This window comes from Durio zibethinus, chromosome 18 (genome assembly GCF_047325235.1).
Source record: "Durio zibethinus cultivar Kanyao isolate XHJ-2024 chromosome 18, ASM4732523v1, whole genome shotgun sequence".
Lineage (NCBI taxonomy): Eukaryota > Viridiplantae > Streptophyta > Magnoliopsida > Malvales > Malvaceae > Durio > Durio zibethinus.
The window spans coordinates 1,683,142-1,699,818 of NC_143179.1; the positions used below are offsets into that span (position 1 = coordinate 1,683,142).

At 28.2% G+C, this 16,677-nt stretch overlaps 1 protein-coding gene across 1 annotated transcript; it reads left to right on the top strand.

Moving 5' to 3' along the window:
* The first annotated feature begins 6,729 nt into the window (after positions 1-6,729).
* Positions 6,730-7,548, top strand: LOC111300234 (auxin-responsive protein SAUR71-like). Its single transcript, XM_022895874.2, has one exon. It carries the CDS (start codon positions 6,956-6,958, stop codon positions 7,379-7,381), a length of 426 nt encoding a protein of 141 aa, XP_022751609.2. The 5' UTR covers positions 6,730-6,955; the 3' UTR covers positions 7,382-7,548.
* The last annotated feature ends 9,129 nt before the right edge of the window (positions 7,549-16,677 follow it).

A 16,677-nucleotide genomic window follows, 5' to 3' on the forward strand; every position in this document is an offset into this window, starting at 1 on the left:
ATTAAGTTTTTTATTATTATTATTAATAAAATCACCGTTAACTAATTTTTTTTTTAATTTTTAATTTACCATTGAATCTTTTAGTCTTATTCTTATTTTGCTGAAGATAACATTTAACTAGAAAAAAAATATTACCTGAATAAACTTTTTCAATGTCATGCTAACTAATTCAAAGATATTGTTTGAACTATTATTATTATGCTATATAAATTTGTTTAATTTATTGCAAACCTAACAAATTTTACTTCGTTGTGACTGTCCTTTAACTGCCATACCTTTTTTTTTTTTTTTACTTCCTAAACTACCAAAACTTAAATTATAAATTTATGATCAATTTATTATTTTTATCTTAAAATGAACACACCAAATAGTTAAAACTTGAAACTCCAATTTAAAAGTATAGGTAAATGCCAGTGATAAAAAAAAAAAAAAAGGCTTTAGCAGCTTTAATCTTTAGATCCAAGGTAAGAATTCATATATAACCTCTGGTGAGACAAAAAAAATAATTGGGCTAAGGAAATTAACCGTAAAATGTGGATTAAGTTTGATCCAATTTAATTAATTAATAGTTAATTGGGATAAATTTTAATTAATTAACTGAAAGTATCATATGGTAAATCCGAACCGTTGAAGGCTCAAAATGTTTGGGTTAATGGATAGATTACGTGGTAAAGGATCCATAACCGTATGAACCAAATTCAATTGGAAATTTGGAATAAAACTTAGAGAGTCCAAGCCAGATGAAATTCTATGGAAGTGGTAAGTTATGGATCATGATTATACAATTCGTGTTAGGAGGGAAATCAACAAATCAGTCGAGTCAAGGCTAAATTTGAGGAATAATTGAGATTTCAGTGAAACTCCTAAAATCATGTAAAACTGCAACAAATAAATTAGTGTGGGAGAAAGTTTAGCTATAGTGGAGATTTTCCACCTTTCATCTGAAGCAATCATTAGCAATTTAGCACTTAGGCAGAGATATTTGGCTTAAAGGTAAAGAATTCAGAAACGGTTGACAAAGATATTTAACAAGCAGTTTCGTGGAGTGGTTCAATCCTTGTGAATCCAAGTTCAATTTTTATTAGAAGAACTTCGAAAATAAAATTTTTATAAATATTTTCATTGTTTATTAAAATAAGGGGAAAAACTATAAAAAAGGGATGGGATAAAAGAACTGAAGGCATGCTAAATCATATATGTTTGATTAATTATTTAATAACTAACTTTGCATCACACTTGTTAATCAAATTGAAAATTTCTTTTTAAATGTGGTTTGTAAATTAACCCAAGCCGGCCTACGCTAGGGTTGGGTCATGGCTCGTAAATTTTATGCCAGGTCCGTACCTAAGGAAATGGGTGAGCAACCCTATTTTGGCTACAAAATCGAAGTAAGTTAACCACTATTAAATCAAGTAAAACCAGAAAATTCCAACCTACTTCTAACTATATATAGCTGCTTATTAACTTGGCTTTTTGACTTTTTCCCCATCTTTGATAATAATTAAGGCAAAATGTTGCCCCAAACTTAATTACAGTGTTGGTATTTATCTTTTTTAATCTCGATTAATCATTCATTTTTCTTATAATTATTCATTAGAATCATCAGGAATGCATCCCAATTGATAATGTACTATCAAATTACATAAAAACCTTAACTATTTCATCTATGCACCGATGACTTATGAGGCATTTATCATGCCATAAGCAATAGGTATGTACATAATAATTTCTGACTTCAATTATATTTGTGTGCACACACACACACAAAACATTCACTATTTTCATCATTAAGATTTTGCATATTACATAAAAAAAAATTGAAATTATGTTATTAATTATTCCATCTCGTATTTTTGTGAAAGTTTGACATGGAGTAGAGATTAAGAAAGAAACAATGATTTCAATGTATTTTATATTAAAATTTTAAATTTCTTATTTTTGTGATTTGAGAAATTGATTTTTTTTTTATTTATAGGCCAAAAATAGAAGAAAAAAAAACATATAATACATTAAAATAGGAGTATTAAATGTGTTTGAAGATAGAAACAATAGACAAAAAATGTGACAAAGAGAGTGTGACACAAACAATCGTCCTTAATAGTACTTGTATTTTAGAACATAAATGAGTTGGTGATAATTTAAAACCATATAGTCAAATATTTTGTATGGTGAAATTTATTAAAAAAAAAAAAAAATAAGGGATGACGTTGGAGTGTTGTACCTCAGTTTTTTGTTGCTTTACGCTTTGCCGTAGCGTGGTGAAAATGGCAATCAAGTAACCGATCAGTGCCTTTGTTGGCCAACAAAGTAGAGGGTAATGATCAACAACATAAATATCCTTATTAAGCTGTTTGAATATCAAAATTATTCAATTTTTATTATTATTATTTTTGGTCTTCTTGTTTATAATTGAGGGTTGAATTCAAGATTTTTAATCTTTAATTGAGCTGATTTCGATATCATTAAATAGTGGTGGATCTAAATTTTTTCAGAAATATCTATTTATAATATATTAAAAAAAGTATTTATATATTTATTAATTTTATTGATGAAAAAAATATTTAAAGAAAAATTTTAGAAATGTTCAAAAAAAATTTTTCAAATTTTTTTATTTTCAAATCTTAAAAAATATTAAAAACACTTTGCTTATATATGTGTCCACATCAACCACTAAACTAACAATTCATTAATAAAATTATTCAACTTTGAATTGGTTGATAATAGCATAACTAAAGTGTTCACATTGTTTTCCTTCCCCTGCGATCTCATCAAATAACGTTGTTTGACCCCAAAAAAAACTTTTAGAAAATTGTAATTTTAGTGCAATTGATAACTAAACATGTAGAAGCAAAGGTATGAGTTTTAAAAGTAAGGTTTATTGTATGAAAATTTTTTTTATATATCCGCGTTTATGAATTTTTAAAAACTACAAGCATATTATAGAATTATATATCACCCGTCCTTTTAATTAGTATATTTTAGTTTATTAATTTTCTTAATTATAGCATAATATATATGTGACAATCTTATAAACTTACTCTTGGGGATTAAAATTTAATAGTTGCTAAATAAAATAATTTTTCTTTTTATTAAAATGTCATGTTAAATGAAATATCTTCTTGGCCTACTCTCTTCCTTATTTCAAACAGTAATATTTAAGATATAAAAGTAAATTTTTTTTTCTCCCCTTTTTCTTACGGACTTGATAGACACGGTACATTTTCTTTTTGGTCTTGGTCTTGGTCATATTTTCTAAACCATGATCATAATTTTGGCTCAATTAAGGTCCGAATTAATCGTTTGGACCACCTAAATTAAAATATCCTCTAAAACTTTAACAAATCTTAATTTGCCAACTAGTTTTCACATTTATAAGGAAAATTCTAGATTTGACATAAGATAAAGTGTTCATAAATCCATAAATGTCACTTTTATTTCACTTTTGCAATCCAACATTATCTCACCGACTTTTATCATCACCTTTTAAAAGAAGATAAAAAGTGAAGATTTTCCTGTTTGATTATAGTTTTTCATAATAATTATAAAATGAAGATTAAAAAGCTATAGCTCATTCAAATTTATTTTCTAAGTTGAGAAAAATTTTTGGACCAAATACTCAACCGTTCAAACTAAACACTATGGTATGAAAATTTTAAGATGGACTTATGAAACTGAAAAAAAAAATAAAAAACAAAAATTATAGTATCGAAAAAAATTATGCTTTATTAAATTCAAAATTTAATTCAATTAATTTATATTATTTAATATATCTTAGGTATAATTTTATTTTTTATTTTTAAATTATGATATCTTTTGGTAAAATAAAAACATCTCTCATTGTATGTTATATGTAATTGAACGAAATTTTAAAATATTTTTTAAAAAATATAGTAAAAAATAAGATTTGTGGATTACACAAATCACACGAAATTAACAATAGTAAAAAAAGAAAGATCAAAGCAAATGTGAGGGCCGTGGTGTAGATAACCTAGTTGCTTAAGATTCCAAAAATATTCCTTCTTTTTCATTGCCCTTCTTTATATAAACCGCAGCATCATCCCCATTCTCAAATATATGTACGTGGATTACACGAGCATTTAATAAGCAAATTTCATTAGACAGTGTTGGTCACGCAAGTAAAAATGATGAAAAAAAAGTAACACGTAGGCAAGAGATAAAACGGGCCACGTTAATACGAGTTGGTTGAGTAGATAAAGCTTAAATATTTTTACTTATGTTTAAATATTTCATAAATTTAATGTAATTTTTTAAAAATCTATCACCTATCTAAATTTTAAATTAAAAAAATTTCTTTCACTTTAAATTTTTTAAAATTAGATTTAATAATTTAAAATATAATATAATAATATGACAAAAATATGATATAAAAATTAAATAAAAAAATAATACGATTTAAAATTTTAATAATAAATTTAATAAAATTAAATATATATATATTAATTGTGACATATTAATTTTAATATAAAAAATATTTAAATATTTAAATTTTAATATTTTATATTATAAATATACATGAATCTTTAAATCTATTTAAAACTACCAAAACGGGACACAAAATTAACATACATTTTACCTAAATTTTATTTTACTGCAGTTTTGCAATCATTCAAGTAGTGTAAAACGTTGGTACGAATTTTAAATTATAATTAATAAACCGGACTGCAACGGACTACGGAAAAGGGAGCATTCTTCCGGTGATTGTGCTGCCCTACAATTTACCTTGACTTCCTTTGATAAAGATCTAAATGCCAATGAACATGGTGCATTGAATTTGTAACAAGAAATAACAGTTAAAATAGTGGCATTACTTGTCAAATTAAACATTTACTATTATCATAGTAAAAAATTGTGGATTTAAATGTTTTTATATTAATTTAATGTATTCAAAGTTTTTTTTTTTTTAAATATGTTTTATAAAAATCAAATCTTGATTGATAAAGAAAAACAATTAAATCTATTTCTCATCTGGAAAAACTCTTGTGAACGCAGATTTTGTTAGGAGCTGCTTTTTGTATATTAAGGCATAAAGTAAGTCAAGTCGAATTGAAAGTTTCAGTCTCGACCCTTCAAATAATCAAAATTGACTAATTTTCTACTGATCCAATCTCAAACAAGTCAAAGTACAGTGGAATGATCACACACATATCAATGTTATTTGTAAACATACAAATAATGTAAATATTCTTTTTCTTAAAAAAAATAAAATTTAAAAGAGATTCAAACAAAGAATATTCCTAACTATATTCGATAATATTAGATATGAAATGATATAAAATAATATAAATGTGAAATATTTAAAATTTTAATAAAATTTATATATAAATTTAAAACAATTTTTTTTTATGTTTAATATATCTATATAAATTATAATATAATAATTTTTATATTTTACTTGTACTCAATATGAAATAAATATAATATAAATATATTATTTATCAAATTTACTCAAATATATTACCAAAAAATGTTATAACTATCAAGTTATGACAAAAATATTAAAATTTATATCAAGATTGATCAATTTAAGGTTGGTAACGGATTGAGTTGGGACAAATTTTTGCTTGTCCCAAACCCAACTTAATTTTATTTTTATAAAACTTGAACCCGATCAAAAAATTTTTTAAATTTTTTTCATACCCAAACCCGACTCGACCCAATATTATATAAATCATATCCGATCCGTCTCAACTCAAAATTAATAAAATATTATTTTTTAAATATAAAATAATACTTTTTAAAATATAAATATAAAAATATATATAAATAAAGAATTAAAAAATAATTTTTATATAATATCCGGTCTAATCAGATCGGGTTTGCTTAAAACATGAATCCAACCTGATCACGAGTTTTTTTTAACATTATCTGACTTAACTCGAAATCTGATTTAAAAAAAAATCGACTCTATGAAATCGAATCGGATAGGAACCTAATAAGAGTAAGTTGGGCCGTCAACCTTATTGATCATTGATAATGATGGAGTTTATAAATAGTTGGAATTGAATTAGATAACCTTATCAATTAAACCAGCCAAATTACACTTGCTAATTAAGCTGATTTTAGAAAGTATAATTGGCATCTTGAAGCATCTAGTTTCAACTCAATTCAGTGTATTTGTGATAGTAACCACTATTTTTTTTGTCTAATTATTGTTGAATAAATTAACTTTATGTATTAAAGATTATTTTATTATAATGACGCATCTTACTCTATCCCCCCTACAATGGGTATTGATTGAATATATAAAATTACTATTGAAAAATCATAGAGAGAGCACATAGGAAAGTCATGATAATATATATATATATATATGTTGCATCATAAATCATTAATACATTATACTAAAACAAGTGATTTGTTAATATTAATTATTTTAATATAATTTTTGAATGATATTAAAATTACAATAAATTCTAATTTTAAACTCGACATGTCTAATTAATTTATAAATATTATTAAAATTAAAAATATAATTTACAAAAATAATTTACAAAATATAATATTCTTAATAAACGAGTTGTAACTAAAACATAATTTACAAAATCCAATCCCAATGGAGCCAAGCCTTCGAGTTCAACTGGCTCATCACCACACAAAAAAAAAAAAAGTAGCAAAACAAATTAATAAAAAAAGCAAAAGAATAGTTCGATTTGCGCTGGCTGTTCTGTAAAAAAAAAAAAAAAAAAGGTAATAAAAAAATGTGAGGAATTGTACCTGCCAAGTACTCCGACCTGTACCCTTGCCTCGCTGCTATCAGCACCTTGCTTTGTAATTTCCTTTCCTCTCTTTATATAAATATATGTACACATTCCCCTCATTTTCCCAACCTTCCTAATCCCAGCTCCCTTTTCCCCTCCTTTTCCTTCTTTTCAACGAACAAATCAAATAAAAAACAAGACATTCCAAGATTTCTTTTCTTTTCGTAAAGCACCAAATGAAGCAACTCATCCGCCGTTTCTCCCGTGTCGCCGACGCCTCCTCCCAGTACAGCCTCCTCCGCTCCGACAACTCCACGCGCCATCGTACCGCCAGGCGTCGAACTGAATCTTTCCGCGCCGCGATCTCCTCGTTGAAAAAGCCGGCATCCCGGTCGGTCCCAGATGGTCACGTGCCGGTTTACGTTGGTGAAGAGATGGAGCGGTTTGTGGTGAACGCGGAGTTGCTGAACCACCCCGTTTTCGTTGGTTTGCTTAATAGGTCGGCTCAGGTGTATGGCTATGAGCAAAAAGGGGTGCTTCATATTCCGTGCCACGTGCTGGTTTTTGAACGGGTTATGGAAGCTTTGAGACTAGGGGTTGGGTCACGTGACCTCCAGGATCTGCTTCGTTCTTTCTCCGACGACTGTTTTTTCGATTTCTAGGAAGAGAAACAGGAACAAACGAGGTTTTTTGTTCTTTTTGTTTTTTTTTTTTGGTGTAAATATAGAATATTAAAGGAAAAGTGAAGAAATTTAGGGTTTTTTGCGTGTAGTCCTCAAGTGTAAAGAGGACTTAACAGAAATGGAAGAAATGTTTTTTTTTTGCCCTATATATTTTATAATTTTTTTTCTGTTTGGTAGCTTAGAAAATCATGTTGAAAGAAAAGTGAGACAAAGGAAAGTTTGAGGTTCCGGCATCAATCATTTATGTGCAAAGCTGTTGTAAAATGCTGTAATTTTTCTGTTTGTTCTGAAAGGGAAAAATTGAAAATAAAGTCTTTTGTTTTATTTTCTCTGGATATCAAGAAAATCCAATGACTCTAAAAGCGGAACGAGGTTCTTAGTTCATGTGTCAAAAATAGATGAATTTTTGGAATTTTGAAACTCGAATTTCTGTTTCTGATTCTGATTCTCAGCGGAAGAGTGACTGTGTTGGGGTAGATATGTAATTTGGCGGAACAGTCGGTGGTTGTTTTTTTACTTCGATGTAATAGGTGGCGGTGGCAGGAGTATTTCTGGGAGGATATAAATTTGGGATACAGACGTCACTATTGAAGTATTTTTTGGGTATTCAATTAACTGAAAGGGGCCAAAGGATTTTATATATCATTTAGTAAATTTACACTCATTTGCAGTTCGTTTCTTTTTTTCTTCTTCTTCTTTTTTCTTTTTTTCCTAAGAAAAAAAATCCTAAATCTTTAAAACAAATTACCAAATTTTGAAATATTTATTAAATTTTATAAAAATAGATAGCTAAATGAAAAACAAAATTGAAAGAGATAATGAGCAGCTTAACAAAATAATTCGTTTAAAACTCATTTTGAATTGAAAATTTAATATTTACAAAAATGAATATTCATAATGAATATTGCGTTATCAAATATGCACATCTGAAATCAATATTTCATTACCAGATATGTATATTCGATAATACAATATGATATTCAGATATACATTTTCAAAAATCATATTGCATTACTGAAAATACATGCAATAAGCATTCCAAATATGTATATCTGAATATCATATTGCATTTTAGTAACGTAATATAATTTTCAAAAATGCAAATATGATGAAGTAATATTCATTTTGGATATCCATTTCAGTAAACATAAAAAATTGTTCCTGTATGCATATCTAGTAATGGTATTATTACTTCCACTTCTTAATGATATTATTATAAATTTTAACATCTTGTAACATGTAGATCAATTTAAAAACTACACTGATAAAGTAAAATCAATTACTAAAAAATTTAAATACCAAATATGATTGCATGAATTCATTTACAAAGGAAGAGGTAAGATTATGTTTTTGAGGTAGTGTGTTATGGAAGGCATAAAATGTTAGTTTATATAAACATAATGAGTTAAATATGTTGTGCAAGTGTTTTGTAGTAGAGAAGTTTTGATTTCATAGGTTAGGTAGGTTGAAAAAGATAATGATTTTATAATTGTGATTAAAAACTCTGAATAGGGAAACCCAAGAAAACTTAGAATAAGAATGGCATATGAACGAAATAGAAAATACATGTAGCAAAAGTATAAGGGTAAGATCGAAAGAATGCAACATAAGGAAACGGGAATGAAACAATGTGGTTGCCTATTTGAATTACATGGGATTTAGTTGGTAATGGATGATCAGTGGAGCATGAAAGTAGTTTTTAGGTTTCACAATAATCAAGTAGTAAAACAATTATATGGACATTCATTTATAGGTTGATTATTTGAAATAGAAAAGAAAATAGTGGTTGATATGTCTAACAATATGGTTAGACCCAAGAACTTATTATTGACCATAAAATAACATGATAAGAAGAATGTTAATACTATAAAAACATTATACAATGAATGTTAAAGATACATATATGTTGAAAAAATTGATAGATCATAAATGCAACAACTTATGAAGAAGTTGACCGATTGTAATTACTTAGAGTTTCATAAGACTAATGTGTCAAGTGACCATATAAGAGACTTATTCAGGACTCATTCTATTGGTATAGATTTGTTGCAGGCTTTTTTAATTGTCCTGATTATAAATTGCTCCTATAAAACAAATCGACACTGTCTTTCATTGCTTGAAATTATTGGTATGATTTTCACTGAGATGATATTTTTTGTTTCATTTGTATCCATGAAGTCGAGCATTCTGAGAACTACAATAAGGCACTAGATAAGTTAAAAAATTTGATAGCTTTTGATATATTTTTTGCTATTATTGTTACTGATAGATAATAAGAATTGATGAATACAATAGAGGTTGTGTTTCCCAATACAGTAAATCTTCTGTGTAAATAACATATCTCAAAAAACGTATTTGTAAATTGTAATAAGCTTTTTGAGAAAAAGGAAAAATATGAGGTATTCATGTCAGGTTAGAGTGTCCTTATTTTTTTTACCAATGATGAATATGAAAGGTATCTAAGTTCACTGAAAATTGATTACTAGACTTATTCAAGTGCAATCAAGTATGTGAAAGAATAATAGTTGACAAAGTATAAGGACATATAGATTCATTGCTGCTTAGACGAATAAAGTAATGCACTTTGGTAATGTTACAACAAATAAGTATAATTTATGTTGCATTTTTTATATTATTTATGGTTTAGGGTTTCATAACAAAATATTAATATACCTTTATTAATTCATTTAGGGTTGATAGTGCAAATATAAAATTGAAGAGGTACTTTGGATCATCTTAAAGTGATTTTGAATCATCATGAAGATAATTAACACCCTTATTGAGCTCTAATATACAAAGATCAAGGCTTCATTTGAGAGAAGTTTTAAGATTGTTAAGCATAATTACAAGCCTTTATTGTTTAAAGAGTTTTGAGGTTCGGTATTTATGAGTGCACTCAATATGATATTGATGGAGGCTAAATGATCTAATCATGTTAGGTTTGACAAGAATGCTTATGGTTGCATATCAGAAACACATATGGATTACCTTGTGCTCATAAAATTATAAAGCATATAAGGTTGAAAAGTCTAATTTTTTTATTTGAAGTGCATTCTTAATGGAAGAAGTTGGACTTGATAAAAAGCCAAGTTAATGATGTTTCTAAAGAGTTAACAATTGTGTCAGAGGTTGACCAAATCATAAAATGCTTCAAAAAATGTGATGAGTTCGGTAATTTAGTCGTGAAAAAAAAATTGTGAGAATTTGGTGATTCATTAACAATTGCTTTAATTCCACCACTAGAGATGGTTAAGACAAAAGATCACGAAGCTATAAAAGCATATACATCTACACGACATAACCTATCACGTTGAAAGATTGTATTAACTACTCAAGATAGTGTATCACCACCAACTACTACAAACTCAACGAAAGTGAAACACAAATCATTAAACTTCCTATTTAGCGTCTCAATGATAAAAGAATAATATGATATTTAGATGGTTTACTAGTAGAATTACATCCGTATATACAAAGTATCATTGATGTTAAGGTAGATGGACATTATGATTTTCATTCTATTGATGGGTTGTTTTGATTGAGATTAGATGTTTTGATCAGTTTAATTAGTTTTATAGTGAATATATAACTTTGTATGAATTCTTGGAATGTGTTAAGGAATTGTTAGAAACCTTATCATGTTTCAATACTTATGCCTTATATTATAAGTAGATGACCTTATTTGATATGAATAATTTGATTACCTTACGATATAATGACGTGCTAATCCATATCAGTTTAAGATAGTTCTTGACATATCACCCTATTAAATTAGTACCACATGTACCATTAGAGCATAGGATCATTATGATTAAATTTGTTAATGATTATCATTTTGTGTAAATACTGATAATTAGTGTTGATACTTACCATATATATTATTGATAATGAAATTATATTTATTATTTTTTTTGTCGATGTTAATGAAGTCATTCTCATCAAGTCTAATTGCATGCAATTGGTGTACGATTTGTTATAATTATGGTCGAGGATGGGAAATTTCATGTATACCTTATATAAAATATTTCAAATTATTGTTTAGTACAAATTTTGATATGGCCACTCAAGAAACAATACACATTGATTGAGTATTTACAATATTTGTTTAGTAGATTAATGTATAGGTTAATAGTTTACATTAATGTTATGTATATAATGAACATGTTATCTAATGGGATATGTTATATTGATGTTTTATAAATATTGTATATATTGGCATTATCTAAGGTTGTATATATTGAATAGGTTATCTAATTGATGTTTTCTAAATATAACTTTACTAAATACAAATAATAAAGTTAGAAAATCACTACTCTACCCATAATGTCAATACCTTACTCCTTCGACCTTTGGAATTGAATATATACACATCATGGATGAGTGAGCTTTTTTATCATCGATGCAGTCAGTGGAGAGCTCTCTAGCGAGGTTGATATTATCATTGATTTAGTATAGGGAGAACTTATGGGCAAGGTTGATGTTGTCATCATTGTAGGGAGTAGAGACAAAGTGAGCATGAACGGTCTGGGTAGTGCATGCTTGGGTATGCATTTTTACTTTCAATAAGAATTTTGAGATGTAAGAGTGAAATAACTTGAAAAAGTGCTACATTGATATTACGATTTTCACTCATAAAGTATGCCCACCTATATATTAAAGTGAAGAAAGAAAGTTAAAAGCTTTAGTCTGATTTTTTTTTGTTATGGAGTTACTTATATTCAATAGTAAGGGATTCTCTAGTAGCTTTAAGAGTTGAAGTTGAAAAGGCATGAAAGAAGATAGTCACTACTCTTTTCTTCTTTGTTTTTAAAGGCATGGGCTTGTTTAGTGCCACAACTCTATTCTATTTTATTTAATAAGGGAATTAGTTGCCCTAAGGTTTTTGTTTGGAATCATTTATGTATAATAGAACAACTCTCTGTCTGTCACTGCCATAGTTGACCCAGTATCAACCCTCTTTTCTAGATTCTCACTTCTATGGGTCAAATCACTTTGCTCGTGAGTTATCTCCTTAATTACACTCTTTTCAACTTTGTTATCCAAACATACATCTTGAGTAATAGTAATCTCTTCTGGTTTTGCGATGTCTAGATTTGGCATTTTTGGCTTTTGTTGTTTAAGGTCCTCTAGAAGCGCATTTTGAAAGTTATTTAACATGAGTTATAAGAGTACGAATGCATTTTTCTTTTTGAAAAAAAAAGTTTAAATGTCTAATTGATTGCCAGGTTTATGGATTTTTTTTATGTTCTAATTACATACATTATAATTCCATACATAAACATAACTTTTAATCATTTTTTCCTAAACTGTACCAAGAGAAAACTTTTTGACATTTCTAAATGGTATTATTTAACTACATCTATCCTAATGAGCCATACTTGAAATGCATTTCCTCTAGCTCTTAAAAAAGCATCATATGGCTAGGTTAAGCAAGTTAATCATCCTAAAATTAGGATTCATTTCTTGTTGCAAATATTCACTTGTAGCATACCATAACTCAATAGATTGGTGTAATTTTTCTACCTTGTGTATATTCCCAAAATGATGGTGAAAACTTTGTTGTTCACCATTTTGGACTGGCTATATTTAGAAGGTATCGTTAAAAGATCATTAATTCATAATAAAATGGATATAACAATGACTTTTTGGAAACCTAAAGTTTTTACTTGATCCAGGATGTGTGATGTATCTACCATTCTGAAATGATCTATTAATCTACTAAGCTTTTCTATTTCAACAGCTAAACTCGATAATTTTTCATTTTTTATTGCTCTTTAAACATGTTTGAACCTTACACATTAAGCTGCTAAGCTTGTTTACCAACCTTTACACATTTTTCATCTTTATTCCATCATGAATCATAAGGGAAAAATGGATGTTTCATACTATCTAAAACTTTAGTGTTCAACAAGATGAGGTTATGGTCACTGCTTATAACAAGAAGATTAAAGTCAAATAGTAATTACTCTAATTAATATTAATTAAGACTCTATCTAACCTTTTCTTCACATTGAAAGAACCTTCTCGTTTCTAAAACCTAATGAAATGATGAACAACAAAACCTACATCCAATAATCCACATTTATATAAAAAATTTTTGAAGTTTGAAAAATGAGCAGCTAATTAGTGACATCCCCCTTTTTATCATTTGGTAAAATAAGATTTTTCAGGTCCTCAAGTACTACCAAATAATGGGATTGGGGATGAAACAGGCACTAGAGGGTTGGGTGGTGTATGTGTCAATGAGATTAGGAATAGAATGGGTACAGGTGGCCAAGATGGTGCATGTGTCAATGCCGATTGTCTAGATTAAACGGGTAAAAATAGTTTAAATGCCTAAAATGATGGTGTAAGAATCGATGTTTGATGCGATATTATCGATTTAGACTAACTGGTACTAGTTGTTACAGTTGATTACCCAAAAAATATAACATGTGCTTTAATAACTGCGTCTCTTCATACATGTATTCCATTAGACAAAACATGCTCAAGAATAAATAAAGTGATCAAACTCTACTACAAAATATTAATAAGGTAATCAATATAAATAACATTAATTAAAATTAACAAATTAATCAATAACCATAAACTTATAAAATTTATAACTTATAGTATCATTGATAGGCACCCTATCGACCTTTTGAGACTAAAATCTGGATTTACATTCTTAATTTTGAATTTTGTAATGTGAAATTAATGCAAACCAAGCATCATAATCGATGAACACTCGTTCGATCTCTAACAACTTTAGCTTTGACTTTCAGCTAGTACAATATGCATATTCTATCTCTCTTAGTACTGGTTCAGAAAGTTATATACAACATTGTACATGTTGGACGATAAATCTTGCAAAGCTAAGGATGGGGCCAAAAGGGTTAGAAGAATGGTTTGTACAAATCCAATCTATTATAGAACCCTCTTGGGATGATATGGCTCTACGATAACCCTGCACTTGATACATCTCGTAAAAAAATGTAATATCATATATTGGTTCTTCTTATAGTCAATCGACGTATGGTTCCTAATACATATTAGATAACATCAACACATTTAACTACTTTAGAAAGGCTTATAACGTATCAGTATAAGCATGAACATTCTATAATCAAACACATGGTTGACTATTTATGTATGTTAATATGCCTATCAGGCTTATTGATGAAAAGTGCTCGTAAATCAACACCTACATAAAATACATGAGTAATAATTAATCACATATTCATTTAATAATAAATAAATCAAATAAGTATAATATATTATGATTAATCATAAATAAATACATGTAGAAGTGTCATATAGCAAACGATCTTATGCACATTGGCTTTGCTTGTAATGCCAAACTACCTATACAAATATGTTAGGCAAGTTATCCCCCAAGCATATCTATCAGTGGCATTGAGGCCGCTCAGTAGGGTTAAATACCTTACCAATATTTTTGTCACATTTTTATTAACGAATAATGTACACCCTAGCAGACGGAGTAGACAACCCAGGATGCATACTCTATCGTATAATCATTTAATGTATCTGTTACATTTTAAAAAGTATTCCAAAACCACTGCGACTAAACATCAGGTCTACGAGCCTTATTAGTCTCTATTGCTACCTCAGATGCAAAAACTTTAAATAGCCTGACCAACAATGTGTACATCTCATCAATCGTCAAATAATTAACTAAAATCATGATCCCAGTGATCGGTATGTGTAGAATCGCTAACACATCATCCAATGTGATGGTCATCTCTGTAAATGGTAGATTAAAAGTGTTGGTTTCAAGCTACCACATTTTAACAAAAATCAACACTATCTTATTATTCATTAAATGATATATGCAATCAATAAGTCAATCTAACCTCGACTAAGCTACATTGGCTTGAATATGTCTACATGCATTGTCTAAATGTCATTGTTGTAATTCAGGTCCATGATTAATCAATTTCAATGGATCTCACTCCTATAACAATAATAACAACAACAACATTAACAATATCATCAACATAAATAATATCAACGATAATAACAATTAACTAATTTACTTTAAAAACATAAATTAACATTATCATATTATACGATTCAAGTGATTATCTGGCCATTCCATATCTATAATACAATAAGAAATATGAAACTTTTAAAGATAGATGTATCAATCAGACCTTCAAGAAAAATTGAACCTGTTTTGCACTATCATCTCTATCTCTATAATGATGCTTGTGGGTGAAAGGTTCCTTATCATGAGTGGAAGGCTTAGCTTGTGGAATATCATCTCCTACATGGTTCTCAATTGACTTATTATCTTCCTAGACTCGACATCTCTTTTCAGAGGCAATCGGATGCCTTTGACTTGGACCAAGATTAACTATAGTACATCAATCACCTTTGCCAACACCTCTAACTTTCGTACAAATGCCTTCATTTCAAGTTCAAGCCATATCAAACCAAAATACAACATTAATTTATTTTTGAGCTTATGAAATGGATTTTCACAAGCTTTGAAAAGCTTTTATATATCCATTTCCGTAAGCCTTTTAAAGCTTATGAACATGGATTTTTGTAAGCTTTCCATTTTCGTAAGCTTTAAAGGGTTTATGGATTTGAATATCCTTAACCTTTTCAAAACTTACAGAAATGGATATCCAAAAGATATGAAATGCTTACAGATATTCAAATCCATAAGCCTTTTATATGAAAATCCATTTCTATGTGCTTTAAAAAGCTTACGAAAATGAATATTTGTAAACTTATAAAGGCTTATGAAAATTCATTTTCAAAATGCCTTAAAAACTTATGAAAATCTATTTCCTTAGTACACATTTCACCAAAAACAATTCGTAACCATAGATTATAAATCCTAAAAAATCAGCCAAATTAATAAACAATAACAACTAAATCTTACCTAGAATGAATTGAATAGTAAAAAATCCTATGATTTAGGGGTTTGTTTGATGGTTTTGAGTTGAATTTGGATGAGTTTGGATTGTGTTTACAGGGAAGATTGAGAGAATCAAGAAGAGAGAAGAAAAAATGGATGCAAAGGGTATGAATTGAAATGTGAAACGTTGGGATGGGGTGTAATGAGTAAAAATGTTGATTTGTATTTAAATTTTTGGTATAATTAATAATAGGACGTGAAGAGTAATTTTAAGGGCGTATTTCGAATTTCCTGATATGTTGCTAAGCAACTGAAATTTGACATAAGGATCATTTTAAATTCATTCTATTTTTTATACTTTTTGAAATCATTCTTACATAAAATTATTTAATTATAATTTTCAAAT

Bases quoted from the DNA above. Each gene is read 5' to 3' on its own strand.
- LOC111300234 (XM_022895874.2), top strand. From the start codon at position 6,956: ATGAAGCAACTCATCCGCCGTTTCTCCCGTGTCGCCGACGCCTCCTCC.